Source organism: Colletotrichum fioriniae, assembly GCF_027942845.1.
Source record: "Colletotrichum fioriniae strain IMI 355084 chromosome Unknown scaffold_7, whole genome shotgun sequence".
NCBI lineage: Eukaryota > Fungi > Ascomycota > Sordariomycetes > Glomerellales > Glomerellaceae > Colletotrichum > Colletotrichum fioriniae.
In genome coordinates this window covers 766,534-781,903 of record NW_027076843.1, presented here as the reverse complement: position 1 = coordinate 781,903, position 15,370 = coordinate 766,534, and the positions used below count along the sequence as shown (strand labels likewise).

At 53.8% G+C, this 15,370-nt stretch overlaps 3 protein-coding genes across 3 annotated transcripts; 2 read left to right on the top strand and 1 right to left on the bottom strand.

The window, feature by feature from the left end:
- Positions 1 to 1,906: 1,906 nt before the first annotated feature.
- N0V96_006398 (uncharacterized protein) lies at positions 1,907 to 3,074 on the bottom strand (the record flags this gene model as incomplete). Its single annotated transcript, XM_065757705.1, has 2 exons — positions 1,907 to 2,541; positions 2,651 to 3,074. The coding sequence occupies 2 exons, from the start codon at positions 3,072 to 3,074 to the stop codon at positions 1,907 to 1,909; spliced, it is 1,059 nt and encodes a 352-aa protein (XP_065613622.1).
- A 4,346-nt stretch (positions 3,075 to 7,420) lies between these two features.
- On the top strand, positions 7,421 to 10,411 carry N0V96_006397 (uncharacterized protein; the record flags this gene model as incomplete). The annotated part of the gene is made up of 3 exons (XM_053190746.2): positions 7,421 to 7,426; positions 7,617 to 10,127; positions 10,184 to 10,411. 3 exons carry the CDS (start codon positions 7,421 to 7,423, stop codon positions 10,409 to 10,411), a joined length of 2,745 nt encoding a protein of 914 aa, XP_053051664.1.
- Positions 10,412 to 11,876: 1,465 nt separating this feature from the next.
- N0V96_006396 (uncharacterized protein) lies at positions 11,877 to 14,228 on the top strand (the record flags this gene model as incomplete). Its single annotated transcript, XM_053190747.2, has 4 exons — positions 11,877 to 11,885; positions 12,086 to 12,227; positions 12,300 to 12,411; positions 12,470 to 14,228. 4 exons carry the CDS (start codon positions 11,877 to 11,879, stop codon positions 14,226 to 14,228), a joined length of 2,022 nt encoding a protein of 673 aa, XP_053051665.1.
- Between the last annotated feature and the right edge of the window lie 1,142 nt (positions 14,229 to 15,370).

Sequence of the window (15,370 nt, the reverse complement as noted above, 5' to 3'; positions counted from 1 at the left end):
TTGGTAAACAAGTGGGATATTTATAACTCACTATGATGGATTCCTTATCAAAAACTATACTATATTTACCTCTCAGCCGTATCGTCCCCCTCTAAGCTGCCAGGGCAAACAACACCACCCAAGCCTACAATTGCGCCGCAAAGGCAATCTGGCGGTGGCAGTGGTTTGATACTAGAAAGCCAAGTTAGATCTGCGTGTTTTAAAAGGCTGGGCGACGGTAGGATCACGTGCAGAATCGTACATTATTTAGCATGGGATGAGGGAGGCCTCGATAGTTATTAACATCTGGGTGACTCCGAAGATGTGATGGCTTCGACGTCTGAATCTAAGCGCATGCGTCGCGTCGTACATAAAACCAGAGATTATAACCATCTCATTTAGAATGGAGGGTCTTCTCATGACAGTGCCTCTGTATGCATCGGAATCACACTAATTCTTTTCCGATCATGTTCCAGCATATAGGTATTCGTGACCATGCATCTGTCCCACGAGATGTTCTAGAAACCATGGCATTGGAAGGCCTGGCCCCGGTCGCCTCAGCGAATGTTCTTTTGTATTCTCCTTACCCCAGACGATGTAATGGTCTCGGAAAGTCATGTCTGCGGGCCTCCCCAAGCTCAAGTCGAGGGCCAGAGAGCAGCCCAGCCGTCGTTTTGCAAATTAATTTTTGCTTTTGCTTTATTGCTTGGCGCGTTCCTGAAAACAGAGGTGTAGGAAATTATGGCTGTATACTAAGCTCGATAGTATAAACAAGTCAAGCTGAAAACGTGGTTTCGATGACCTTAAGGTATTAAACAGGTAAAGAAAGTTATGTTAGAGTAACTTGAAGTCACAGCCTATGCCAAACTCATTAATAAAACTAAAAGAAATCACTCTCGTCAATCAGAACCAGGGTGGCAATGAGCCAGCATAGGCTTAGGCATCCTCTCGCAGAAAGTGCTTGAACCCAAGCCCAAGCAAGCAAGCATCTGACTCACCTTATACCTTACACCTCAAGACATCGAGAGACGATTCAAACGCTCTCTTCAACTCTCATCATCATTATATCAGTATTCACTTGGCATTGTCGAATACCCGAGAACCACTACAAGACAGGAGGGTGGGTGAGACAAATTTGGCTTGATCACACGCGCAATTGCCCAGCCTTTCCTCTCGTACCCACATTCTCCAATGCGCATGCCTCAACGACGAGTTCTCTCCTCAGGAGAACTGGTGGCATTCGATCTCTGCCCCGAACCAGAAAGAAGCCAAGACCGTATGCCTGACGAACAAACCTCGGCGACGGTCCTGTGCTTATATATGAAGCCCGATGGCCCCGATCACCAACCTAAACCTCAGCCTTACATTGTCACATCACCTCACTTCACCTCACAGCTTCCGCAAGACCGAGAGACGTAGAGAAGCAAATTCATGAGTGGTATTCCAAACTGTTTCCGGCCGTGTACTCAAGAAATCAAAAAGTCGTTACCTTACACGAAGAAGAAGAAAAAGTAAAAAGACCAAAAGAGAAAAGAAGACGAGACAGCTCCCAAACAAGGTGACAGGGAATCCCAAGAAAAAACCAAAAGTGCAGCTTCATGTAGCACTGCATGACCGACACTCCCACCAGATAGAACCCAATCCGGAAAACCCAGAGACACCCGTATTGTTGCCCAAGAAAGACCAGGAAGAAAAAAAGCCAAGGAAGGAATACAAGAAAATTCATCCCGATGTCTCAGACCCAGACTCACATCGTACACTTGACTTGTTATACAGCCTTGTCAAAACCGACCCTCCTCTTTTCCACTTGTGTCCCATAGGCCCGGCATATAAATAACTTTTCACATCCTTCATAATATTCTCCATCAGCCACTCAGTCGCGTACTGCCATCATTCGTTGTTTCCTCCAAACTCACTCATCACGACCTTAGTTCATCAGACGGCCTCCGTTGACGGGAATCACCGTCCCCGTGATCCACCTCGACTCATCGCTCGCCACAAACGCAACCACGTCGGCAATGTCCTCAACGGCGCCCAGCCTCGCCTCGGCAGGCGTAAGCGAAGCTCTCTCCAAGTCGGCGCTGCGCTGGTCATCGGGCAACGAGTCAAACATCTCCGTCTTGACTGTCCCCGGGCTGATACAATTCACAGTCACGCCATGCGCCTGCCCCATCTCTCGCGCAGCGACGCGCGTAAACGCCTCGACGGCCGCCTTACTCCCCGCGTAGGCCATACTGCCTGGCGAATCGGCGCGCGCGGCGACGGATGAGATGTTGATGATGCGACCGCCCGGCGCAATGTGCGGCTTGACGGCTTGCATCATAAAGAACACGGCGCGCGTGTTGGTGTCGAAGATGCGGTCGTAGTCCTCGGTAGTGGTGTCGTCGAGCGTCGCGCTGAGCGTCGCGGCGGCGTTGTTGACGAGGATATCGATCTTGGTGACGCCAAACGCCATCATGGTCCGCTCGATGACCTTTTTCTGATGCTTGGAGACGTCGGCTTGGATAGCGGTCGCCGAGGATCCGCAGGCCTCGATCTCGGATATGACCTCATGGGCCTTGGCTATTGATGAAGTGTTTACAAAGGTGAAGGCGACCTTTAATCACGCGAATCACGAAATTCTAGCTTTAGCCGGAATTCTCATTTCAACAAGATTGAGGTCGGTAGAGACGCACCCTGGCCCCTTCTCGTGCGAGCTTCAACGCGATGGCGGCGCCGATGCCTCGCGCGCCGCCGGTGACGATGGCGACTTTGCCTGACAAGGACATGTTGGGCGGCGGAAGCTGTGGCAGTGGCTTCGTCCACAGAGCAGATGATGCGCGCCGCGCGACACTTTCGCTGGTTTCTCCGTCGCTGATCTGAGGCGACTGACTTTGCTGATGCTGCTGTTGCTGGCTCAGCGCCTTGGTCAGATGAGACTGTGATAAAAGCACACTGTCAGCTTCGATGTCTGTTGGCATCCGCGGCCGGAATCCCGGTGTAGTGCAGCAGAATACCGGCAGAGTCTGGCTCTGGAGCCAGTGCGTAACGGCTCGGAAAGCCATTTGACTGGGATCCGTAGTCATGGCATTATCTTCAGTAGGTGCGACGTCCATGCAGATATGCTGCATCGGTTTGAGATGTGTGAGGCGATGACGAGGGTTGGTGAAGGCTGGCACACACACACCTTGCAGTTGAACGTCAGCCTGATCATGCACACCAAGGTCTCCCGTGCGTTGGAGATGGTGTGGCGGCGCGGGGAAACTTGACTGTCGATCGTGCTGGATGACCAATGTAAGACAAAGCTCGAGAAGGTATAGTCCACACTTTCTGCTGCAAATCTACCCATTCCGCCACAGTTCCAATAGCTCGTGCAAGCTCTTTGGCTCAAGTTCTCGACCAGCCTGCAAGGAAGGACGCGGACCCTGTCTGTTGCAACTGTAAGGGTGAGGATGCGGACAACGAGCCACACGTCCGACTGGCATCTGGGAGATGGATATCGTGTTCCATTGGTGTTACTCTGAAGTTTGGGGGCCCAGACATCCCTCTGACAGACGACGGACGGCATATCGCTGCACTCCGCAGCGCGCCTTCACATGAGTGGGAGATACGTGTAGTCGGCTCAGCTGGATACAACAATGCTTCATTGTCGATCGCTTGATCGCTAGCACTTGCTATCGAAAATAGCAATTATATGATCAAACTGAAGCTGTGCAACCGTGAGTCAGAATGCTGATTCTGAGATCTCTCGTGATGCGCCAAGCGAGCCGATGCGATCGCAAAACGATGAAGCCATAGGCACGAATAGTTGAGGGCTGCTACCATACATGATACACCTCAGTAGCGCCATCTGTCGATAACATTTTCCACTGTTCAGCGACTACCCTATGACCGGCTGTCGGGTCTTCACTGGATGCCAGTGGATGGCGACACCCTTGTTAGGAAGCGGCAGATGGGATGACATGCTACGCTGCGATCGCAGTTGGGCGGCCTCTGGTTGGTTGTCCCCGTGCGACGGTTTTTTTGCGACTCGGCTGGGGCGCTTCACAATGGACCGCCGTGGACCCGTGATTACCTAGGTATGGTGGTGTTGGACTGTGCCTGTGGACAGGGGCGAAGGTTCTCGACGTCTTGATTTCTTGACGTATGGGAACTTTGTGCTTGGCAAGTCGCAAACGGCAAAACGAAAGAAAGACGTTGGGCCGCGGGCGTTGGAAACGAGATTGCCGATTCAGGTCACTTTGGCGTATTAGTGGATCCAAGAGGCCGGTTGGGCCTTGAAATAAAAAAAAATCCCTAGGCACAAAGGGGGCTCAACTTGCTCAAGGGGTGAAAGTGGGAGATGACCCCGATGAGACGGCGTCGATGGCCGGGGCCGCCGGTGGTGAATAGGGGCCCGAGGCGGTGACGATGGGGACCGGTCCACTGGCCCTGCATCTAACCAGCCCTTGGGCTCCAGACTCCAGTGTCTCTCCGGTGTCCAGTCCTTCGAGAAGGATATGGAAGTCGGCCGTGGTGCATGGGTTGCATTCCACGCATTGCTCAGGGAACCCTCAACTTTGGAGCGCGGAAGCATTCGTTGGCACAGACTCGGAGGCCGTGGAGAAGGTAACATAAAGGCGTGCCTCGGACAAAAAGAAAAGCACACTGATGACCGAGTGACTGAAGAGATGCCCGAACCTTGTCCTGAGATCCGATGTTCCCTGGCATAAAGTGGTGAGCTATTCTGGGGACTTTGTCTTTGGTCAGGTTGGGGTCCTGGGATCGCCCTGTAACTTTAGGCAAACGGGTTGTGCTAGTGTCGATTTTTGGCAGCAGCCAGCAGCAAAGTCCAATGCTGTTTCGACGTCGGCCAGACAGGTAGTACATGAGCTGATGGCAGTCATCGAGGGAGCGAGCATTGGCGGGAGGGCGCGGTGCCTTTAAAGAGCCAACCTGTTGTTCTCGCGGAGCTATGTGGCACAACACAGAGTGGGACAGTGTCGTGTCGCAGGCGTGAATAGAAGTACGATATTAGGTCCGGGTGCGTATGGAGCGTCCCTTGGACCTTGGACCAGGTGGGTTGTCCCTGCTATGCTCAGATCCGGTTGTGGCAGTGACGGGGACGAGAAACGCGCTTTGAGCGTGACAGATTCAGCTCGAGTTAGAGACGAGAAGCGAGAGGGCCCTGAACCCGTATTGTGGTTTCCTTGTTTCATTGCGAGTAATCTGAAAGACTGAATTTCTTTTCGTCTTTTGGTGAGTTAAGATGATGGACTGATTTGTACGAAGTACTGCGTATACTCTGTAGGCAGTGCGGCCATGGCCCATCCATGTCTCATCCACTGCCAATATCCGGGCCTCGTGGTTAGCATGTGCTCTTTGGGGAGAGTCGGCCGGAGCCAGTCGTGTCGGACTCGGGTTATCGCCCATCATCAAATGTCGGGGTCTTGGCTTGGACCTATGATGCGAGAGTATTCGTATAGAGTAGAGTAACAGCGATGGAGGCCCTAGCAGGCTTCGATGTCACTGATGCTTTGTGCATGTTGCTTGGGTATTCGTCTTGTTCCACTGATGATTGAAGATGGTTGATTGTTCCAAAGGTTGAGGTTACAGACTTGTGTAGTCAGTCACCCGCCATCTTTTTTTCCTTACTTTTTTTTTCTCTATTCGGGGTTTCTCTGTCCTTCCTCCCCGCCCTGCCTTTGCGCCCCCGCCGTACCTGCCCATGCAGTTGTCCGTCCTGCCGCCTGCCGCGTCTGCCCCCAACTTGATGCCAAAACGGCAGCCAGTCAGTTCGCAGTTCACGGCCCCAGGGGCTCCTTCCCCTCTCTCTTCAGTTCTGCAAAGAGTGAACGGACGATACGTACCTTACTTAGGTAGCTTACCTTAGGGTGTAAGCTCAGGCACGGGTACGGACACATGCACGACTCAAAATACAATCCAACTCAGCTGAACGGACAACAGACTAATGTATCATGAGGTAAGAGGATGCCCTTACGTGCATTAGGTAATCTTTTGGCTCTTCGATGCTTTGCTTGCGCGACCCTGGGTCACTTGATGTTGGCTGCCCTGTTCAAGGATAAAGGATACAGTCCCGGTTATTCCACAGAGCCTCCCAGACAGAACTACCTTACCTCAGTATCCGTATCCGTACACATCTCTTTGAACTTCATTAGGTACCTTAGGTAATATAAGTACATCAACTGGACAGACCGTAGGTATTGTTGGCAGCCAAGCAGTTCCATGGCAGTTGCCTGTTGGGTTTTGGCCGAGCACGTGACAGGGAGGCGGCCTTTTGTGCCAGACCACCGCACTTTCCTCACTTTACTTTGACTGGCTGCTTTTTCCAAAGCGACGCCTAGCCCAGTCTGGCTGGCGCTAATGCAGTCTTGGTGGCGCCCTTCTCTCCAGGCTACAAATGACACCAGCCGATTGGGGGTCGAGCCAAGTATTCGGTACTTATTCCCCTCAGACCTCCACTCCGCCAGTTCCAGCATTTCGCTCGCTTCCGACACCCATAACGACACTCTTTCAGGGATCGTCTCTGCAAATAGACTTGTACCAATTTACTTCCATGGTCCCCCAAGTACACTATCTGATCTCCACGACGTGACCTCGACTTTGGTGTTGTACCTACTGGAGAAGGTAGCGCCTGTTCATCGCCCTTTCTGCCAGTCACCCTCACGTTCGCTCGCGCTCTGTCTTCTGCCCGCTCCCCCGACCTGCAGTAGGGGGTTGATTTCTGGCTTGACTGGCTGCAGTCCCGTCTGCCTGTCTCTTCCAAGGTTGTCTGCACTGGCACCAATCCTAAATCCCTTCTCCAAAAAGTCCAGTTCTCGACACAAGACTGGACGGTGAGGTGAACCATTAGATTGTTTGACACCATTTGCCTTACCGAGCGCTACAAGTTCCAACTCGCAACGTCCCGTCATTCCACCTTACCTTGCTCCTCCACCACTACTACGCCCACCACCACCGCTACCTCCACCATCATCTCTCTCTCTCTACCTTAACACTACCCGACGACACAACACAACGTTAGCACAAGACACGCCGTCCAACTGCCCACCTGGACCAGTCTCGAACCGACCCATCCTCGCCTGTTCCGTGCTCTCAACAGCATAATTTGCCGCTTGCTTTTTCTCTTTCTCTCGTTTGCAACGGTGGACTTCTCCAGTCTTTTCAACTCTTATCGTTGTACATCACGGGTACCGCTCCAATACTATTCCCTCCCCATGCGATCTTGAACGACGCGCCGACCGAAGAATCCATACCTGTATCCGTATTTCGATCCCGACCTTAACCCAACTCCCGCCTTCGACACTCCCGTCGCTTCCACGCCGCGCCTATGCTGCAGTACACCCTCAACAGATGAGAGCTCAACGACGCATTCTTTTCGAACGAGATATTTGGCAGACGAGTGGTGCATTCTAGGGAATAATTGGCTTTTCGGCCTCCCTCTAGGCCATTCCTTTCCTAGATGATGGTGCGTAGAATTGCCCATAACTCGCCACTCCACCCGTCTTTGGCACCCAACGCTCCGAGAGCCTTTCGACTCGACCTTGTTTAGCATGGCGCGCTCCTTTTCTTTACCTCGATTTCAGGCCTCGACTTTTACTCGCTGAGCCTCCTTTCCCTGAACAGCACCTTTGACTAACCCTCCGTGCTATCCGCAGACCTCATCTAGACCCCGCGCCGATGTTGGTGGCAGCTTTGCGAGTCGACGCGGTCATGCGAGCCAGCTGTCAATTTCAGATCCCAGCCACCATGTGACCGAGACCATTGGAACCCTCTACGGCGACGAGGAGTACGACAGCGATGGCCGACCCATCAGCTACCTCGGGCAGTCATACACCGACCAGCTAAACAACAAGTTCGAATCCGACCACTCCGACGACGATCCTCGTAGGCAGATGATCCGTTCAGCTTCGGACAAGACAGGCTTGGGCATGGCACAAAATGGCTCCACGACTCTCAAACATTCACAGACTTTGCCAACTCGGTCGCCTAGCCAGCGAAGCATGTCGTTCGAGAACGGTCCCAAATCGCCGCCAATCTCCTTACGAGATGTCAAGAACGAGTCGTCCCAATTTCCTCTAGGCAGCATCGAGAACCCGAACGACATCGCGCAGGAACTCAACAACTTGCAGGCCCTGCGGCGCATGTCCATGGACGTCGGAAATAATGCTGACCCTGATATGCTACCCTTTTCCGGCTTGTCCCTTGTCGCTATGCCTCCTATCGCACCAACGGGAGACGACGACGAAAATGATCCGTCAAGGCTACTCTGGGTCCCTGCGGCAGTCCATCCCGAGCTGGCCCCGACGGAATTCAAGACCTTTCTAGAGGATCGTGTCAAGACTATTCGACGGCGATCAGGCGACTCCAGTGATGGTGGTATGGGCCGAAGCGATTCTGGCGGCGGCTTGCGAAGAAAGAAGAGCATGCTCTCACGACAAATCGACAACTCTGGGGGAAGAGGCGCCGTTGGTTACGTGGACGGTGCTGAGAGACTCGGACGCAAGAGCTCACTCAGAGACTACTCGACTCCAGAGCTCAACCTGAACGAATTAGTCAAGGATCCTTCCAAAGTAGTGCGTGAGCTTTCCGAAGGTGCTCAACCGGAGGCTGGTGCTGAGGATCTGCCCATCTTGCCCGTAGCTCCCGGCATGGGACTTCGCCGGTCAACCCGAACAACATACCGAAAGAATGGCAGTGTACGCTCAGATCGGTTGCCATTCTCCAAGCGGGTCGCCAATCGACATGCCCACACGGATTCCTCTGACTCCGCGGATACGGTCCCCCCTCTGCCATCTGACGTCCCCGAAGTGCCCCCGTTGCCTACGCAGCAAAGAGCGCAATCAGAGCCAGTGTCAGAGAACTTTTCGCGTCCCAATCGCTCAGTCCGACGCCAGCACAAGTTTTCTCAAGATCTGGGCACAACGTCCGACGGTGCTTCGTCCGAGATCGAGGAACCTGTTTCCCCCCTGAGCACACGTCCTGAGCAGCAACACCCAACAAGAACATCTTCAGTTTCGGCTGATGCCAAGCCCCCGGTTCCTGCCATTATTGAGTCGCCAGCGACGGACGAGAACGCGCAAAGGCAGCAATTCCCCCAGAGATCCTCATCTTCACAGCATGCCCCCTCACAGTCCCTTATGGACGAGCCTCCCGCTCGTTCAAGCAAACGTCCGGGTTCAGCCAATTCTGCGCCAAGCCCGACAACACCTACAGCACCTCAACAGCCGTCGCAGGTGCAGCAGCAGCCTAAGCAGCAGCAAGCCAATGCCCCTAACCACACCTTGAACGATATGGCTTCTCACCCATCTGTCTTACCTGGCAGTGGTGCAAACCGAACCGACACGTTGACGTTCATTCCTACTCTGCAGCCAGAGGAGAAGAAGCCCGAGGAAAAGAGAGTGGAAAAGAAGCTAAGAAAGGAGAGAGATGATGACGCTTCTAGCGTATCCTCGAGCAAATCTTCTGGAGGCTGGTCAAAGTGGCTCAAGGGCGGCAGCGACGACAAGGACAAGAAGAAGAAGGAAGAGGAGAAGAGGAAAAAGCAGCAAGTCGCCGAGAAGGGACAGGACAATGCCCGTTTGGATGTTCTCCAGAACTCGATCGAGGGTGCCTCCTCCAAGGGAAGAGAGAGTATCATTGTGGACCGTGACAATGTCGACAATAAACTGGCCGAAGAGCGAAAGAAGGAGAGCAAGAAGTCTGAAGCCAAGAAGGAGAAGGAGGGTGGTCTCTTCTCAGGCCTCTTTGGCGGTGGCAAGAAGAAGAGCGAAAAGGAGAGCAGCAGCAAGAAGAACCAACATCTGCGGGTCTCGGAGGAGGTGCCGTACCGCCCGCTTAAGGCTGACGTCGACTACCACTGGACAAGATTCCCGTTGCTCGAAGAACGAGCGATTTATCGGATGGCTCACATTAAGCTCGCAAACCCGCGTCGCTCTCTGTTGAGTCAGGTTCTTCTCAGCAACTTCATGTACAACTATCTCGCCATCGTTCAGGCCATGCACCCGCAGATGCAGGTGCCTCAGTCACCGCAGCAAAGACGTCTGGAAGAGGAGCGTCGCCGCAAGGAACAGGAAGAGCAGTACTTGGCGCAGCAGCAGCAGCAACAGCAGCAGCAAGAGGCGGGGGAGCAGGACTCGACGGGCCAGTACAATTTTGACTATCATCGGGTATGTTGATTATCTCTACTCCAGTCTGGAGAGAGCCAAGCTAACCCAGTTCGTAGGGCGAAAACCAATACGGTGACCATCCTCATGATGAGGTGGACTACGTTGATGACGCTCAAATTTACGAGTACGACCATGGCGGCGACGTGGACAACGGACGCAGCAATGGCTACCAAGGCCCTGACAGCTATGATCCTCAGCCTGGCAAGCAGTATTATCACGACCAGTACGGGCGTGACGGTAGCGACGACGTAAGGCGCCGGGACGACCGTGAGGACATGTGGTGAGAAGCAGCGGCAGCAGAGGCAGAAGCAGAAGCAGCGACAGCTATATCTGTAGCTGTAGCTTCTTGCGGGGAAGGCTTTCTTGGGCGGCGAGACTCCTGGGCTTTGTCTCTATTGCAGTCTCGACCCTAGTTGGAAGGCGCTGTGTAATCATCCAAACGTATGTGCATAAGGCGGAGTTGATGGATTGAGTGCAACATATATTCAAAAGGGGAACCCATGAATGGCTTAGCTAAGCCTCCATGAGTCCCTTCATTTTCACATCCTTTCATATCTTCATATTTAGTATCCTGCTGGCTTGACTTGTGGTGGACGGACGGTAGAGTGCTTTTGTTGCAGCACATGTAAACACTTAGCATGGCGACCGGGATCTTCTGGAGGCTACTTAGGTTCAATTGCGATACGCGGGGAAGAAGAATAGAGTAGCGCAACCACAGCATATGTGGTGGACCCATTTCTTTGCTCCTCACTTGCTTCCCCATTACCTTGCCCAAGCCGGGCGCGAGTCGTTGGGATGTCGTTGTTTCGGCTTCCGGCCTCCGGACTCCCGCCTCATCCCGCCGGACCTCATCCCAGAGGTTAGACCTCACGTGCCAAGGTTGCTGAGAGGCCTAGGATACCTTTGAGGCGTGCCGGGTTCTTTGAGAAGAGTCTGACACTGTGCTGTATATGACTGCAAGGAGGAACTTGCCACGGGACCTGCAGGTCTGAACGATGAAAGAGAGTGAGCTGAGGTGCTGTTCGCCTCCCGTTTGAATCGAATGTCGTGTCTATCCCTGAGAGGTCCAACTTGGGGCAAAAGTGAGCAATAAAGTGACGAGCTGAGGTCCCGGCTATGTTTAGCGCTACCTTTAAGGCAGCTGCCCGAGCCCCACTGTGGTGCCTGGAGGTGCCCAGCAGGCTCTCTCCCGTCAGTCATTCAGCGAGCTTAGGTACCTTACCTTAGGTTCCAGTGGAGGTCCAGTTCCATTTGTGTCTTTGAGGTGCCCTGCTCGGCCAGGTGCTAGGTGTTCTGCCTACCCGCCCCAGGATGTCCAAGAGGAGTCGGGTACCTAAGGTACCCAGCTTGAGGTGCTCTTGGGAAGGCCCAGCACTTTACCTTACCTCAGTAGCCCCTGCCAGCTGTGAGCATCCGCGCTAAACCATTTGGGGCAAGAGCAGCCTCTTCTGGCAGTGCGCCAATTCGTCCGTTCGTTGCTTCCACCTACACCTTGCACTTTTCCTCAACCTCCAGAAAAATATCACCAGCCTTGTAAGGGGAGCTTATTCCTTTTCTCGTCGCAAACATCACCGTCTGCTCCTTCCAACCTCATTTCCATCTCCGTTGATACCCAATTCCTCCCCTCGACGACCACCCGAACCGAGCACCCGGTCACTCACCCGACGACGAACCCCCGAACCCGATCGTCCCCCTGCGACCTCCAATCGCCCAATCTCCATCTCGCGATTACCTCGACAACAAACTAGCATGGCTGCCGTGAGTTACCTCCTTTTTTCGTCATTTCAAGCTTTCTATCTAGTTTCATATACTTCGTGATGCTTTGTATCTCATTGCGCATCTCCCCGCCCTGCTCTGTCCTCGTTGCCGCGATGCTTCGTTGTTCTCCGGCGGGACCTTGACAGCTCCTCCTTGTCCCGCTTCTGGCCCCAGTACTAACATGTCATCGATGTCTGTAGCCGCGTCCATACAACAACAACCCGGGCTACATGCCCAACGGAGCTTCTTCGATTCCTCCTGGAGCTGCGCCTCTCCTCCCCAACCAGGGCCGCGTTATCCAGACTGGCCCCATCCGAGTTCTGTGCATAGCTGATGTTCGAGGTTCGTCGCCATTCCATCAAATCCCGTCGGGCGACCGGCTATGAAGCTTGAATCTAATATCAACTTTGATAGGAAACCTCACATCCCTCAACGACCTGGCAAGACAAGCACGAGCCGATCACATCATCCACACTGGCGACTTTGGCTTCTACGACGACACCTCCCTGGAGCGAATCGCAGAAAAGTAAGGAACACTCCGCGACTCTATAACCGACCGTTGTCATTCTGACACTGGTGCGAAGAACCCTGAAGCATGTTGCTCAATACTCTCCTCTGATTTCCGAGCCCGTCAAGAAGGCCATCCAGCAGGGCGGCCCCGGACCCGTCAAGAGCCGATTCCCTGCCAACGAGCTGCCCCTCTCCGAGCTCTCTCTCCTCCTGAGCGGCGAGATTAAGCTCGATATCCCAGTATACACTGTTTGGGGTGCTTGCGAAGATGTCCGCGTTCTCGAGAAGTTCCGTTCCGGAGAGTATAAGGTACACAACCTGCACATCATCGACGAGGCCCGCTCGATGCTTCTCGAGCTCGGTGGAGTCAAGCTGCGCCTCTTGGGTCTTGGTGGTGCTGTTGTCATGCACAAGCTCTTCGACAATGGCGAAGGAAGAACTACGATTGCCGGAGGCCAGGGAACTATGTGGACTACCCTGTTGCAGATGGGCGAGCTTGTCGACACCGCGCACCGAGTTTACGATCCCACCGAAACCCGCGTCTTCGTCACCCACGCCTCTCCTGCTCGTGAGGGTATCCTGAACCAGCTTTCCGTCACCCTCAAGGCCGATTTCTCCATCTCTGCTGGACTCCACTTCCGCTACGGCAGCTCCTACAACGAGTTCAGCGTAAACCCCACCCTCGACCACTACCGCGGTAAGCTCGCTGCCTCCAAGGCCTCTTTCAACGATGTTTGGGAGACGGTCAAGAACGAAGTCGAGCCAGCCATCTCTCAGAACGAGGGCCAACAGAACCTGCTCAAGAACGCCCTCCAGATTGTCGAGAAGATGCCCACTACTGCTGCGGGAGGCAACCCCTTCGGCGGTCCCGTTGCTGGCCAGGCACAGCTTGGCCAGGTCGACGAGAGTGCTTTCAAGAACATGTGGAACTTCAACTTGGCTGATGCCGCATTCGGATGGTTGGTGCTGGAGATTCAGGATGGACGTATCGGAACCGAGATGCGCGCCCAAGGCTTCAACTTCTCACACAGAGGTGCCAAGGCCGCTGCGCCTGTTCCTGCCGGACCTGCTGGTGCTGGCAACCTGCCTGCCCCGGCGCCGCCTTCTACTCAGACTACGGCTCCCCCGCCCACCAGCAGACAACCCTCATCCCAAGCACCTCCTAAGCCTGCGGTCGCAACACCCCTGCCATCGGCTAAGCCTGGAACACCTCAACCTGCTGCTGCGGCACCACCTGCGGTCCCTCCCAAGGACGAGCGCCCTGCGCCTGCAGCTGCTAATGGGTCAGCCAACGGCCCAGACCCCGTCTCTTCTCCCGCACCCAAGACGCCTGCTCAAGATATTGTCGGTCTTTTCATTATGAATGTGAACTCCGAGGAGCAGACTCGTGATCTTTTCGACGGCGAGCACAAGAACAACATCCTTAAGGTCGAGAAATGGGGCAACTCCAACAAAGTTGTCATGTTCAAGACGATTGAGGAACGTGATGCTGCTCTGAACAGCCTTCCCGAAGACCTCAAGACCCGGGCTCAAGAGGACCGGTCTCGTCCCCTCGTCAAGGTTTTCCAACACCGCGAGAGCAAGTTCCAGCCCCGCGGTGGTGCCGGCAACTGGGGCAGCAGCAGAGGCGGTGGTAACTCTGCGAACACTGGCAGCGGCTACCGCAGTGCTGGTGGTGCCAGTGATTCCGAGAGCACCCGTCGTGGCGGCCGTGGCGGTGGCCGAGGTGGACGAGGAGGCGAGCGCGGAGGACGTGGAGGACGTGGTCGCGGTGGCCTCAAGGGCGAAGGCGGCGCCTCCCCGGCCCCCGGTCCTGCTACCCCGGCAGAGTAGGACTCTCCTCTTGAAGCCTTTGATGAAGTATGGAAGATGGCTCAGGCCTCGGAATCGAAGCCACGTGGTCCATCAAATGAAGTCTTTGAAGCTGTAATGGCCAAGTTTGGCCCCTCGCAAGCAGAGGAATGAAAGGACAAAGATTTTTATCGTTTTTTGCTGGTTATGAAAGGGAGAAGGGGGGGCCAAAGAAAAAATAAGTGCTACCAATTCTTGTACGCGTATCTTAATGAGACAACTTGAGGGGTGGAAAGGTGGATAAGACCTTTTTTCCAACTCAAGTTTCCGTTTTTCATCCATGTTTGGGGAGTTTTTTCTTCGTCAGTGAGAAGTGCATAAAAGGTGGTTGTGCTTTTCACGCTACGAGAGAAGGGGAGGATATTTCTACCAGACTCTTGGTTGTTGTTGATTTTGAGGGAGATGATGAGTGAGTGGTGGTAAGAGTAGTCTAAATGGAATAGATTTCCGATCCAGTTATCAATCCTACCTTAAGATGAGAGACTCTTTTTCGCAGGAGTTACTCTATACCTCTTAAGTATTTGAGTGCCACGGCTGGAGAAGAGGTTTCTCGTTGCTGAGCTTACGAATGGAGTACGGGAATCACCTTGCGATGGTACGGGGTTAGGAGGCTATGAGGAAGGGTTGGGTCTATTCCCTTGGGGGAAGTTGAAATTGCAGTGAATATGCAGCCTGGGAAGGGATGACACAGGGAAAAAAAAAAGGAGACTGTCTTCTAGGATGACGCTTTGGGAGCGGGCTGGGAGGAAAACTTGGTTGTATTCCCTTGGTGGGGGTTAAAATTGCAGTGAACAGTGATTTTGGGGTCTGGATGCAAGGCGTCTGACCTGGTCGCCCAGACAGCCTTGTCTGGGCGAACCAGAGGTCGGGTTGAAGAATAGGTATAACACAGAAAGTCTCCAGACACGTGCTGCGAGGTAAGCTTAGCTCTGTTCTCTTTGGGGGGGGAGTTGAAATCGTGATATATGGGTTTAGGTGCCTGATCTAGAAGAGTCAGAGGTCGAGTTGAGCAATATGTGTTACATATGAAGTCTTAGAATGTGCTTCGAGGCAAGCTTGGCTCTCTCTCTCAACACGGGAGAGGTCGAAAAGTCCAGTGTCAGAATAGGTAAGTAGAGTGGTGA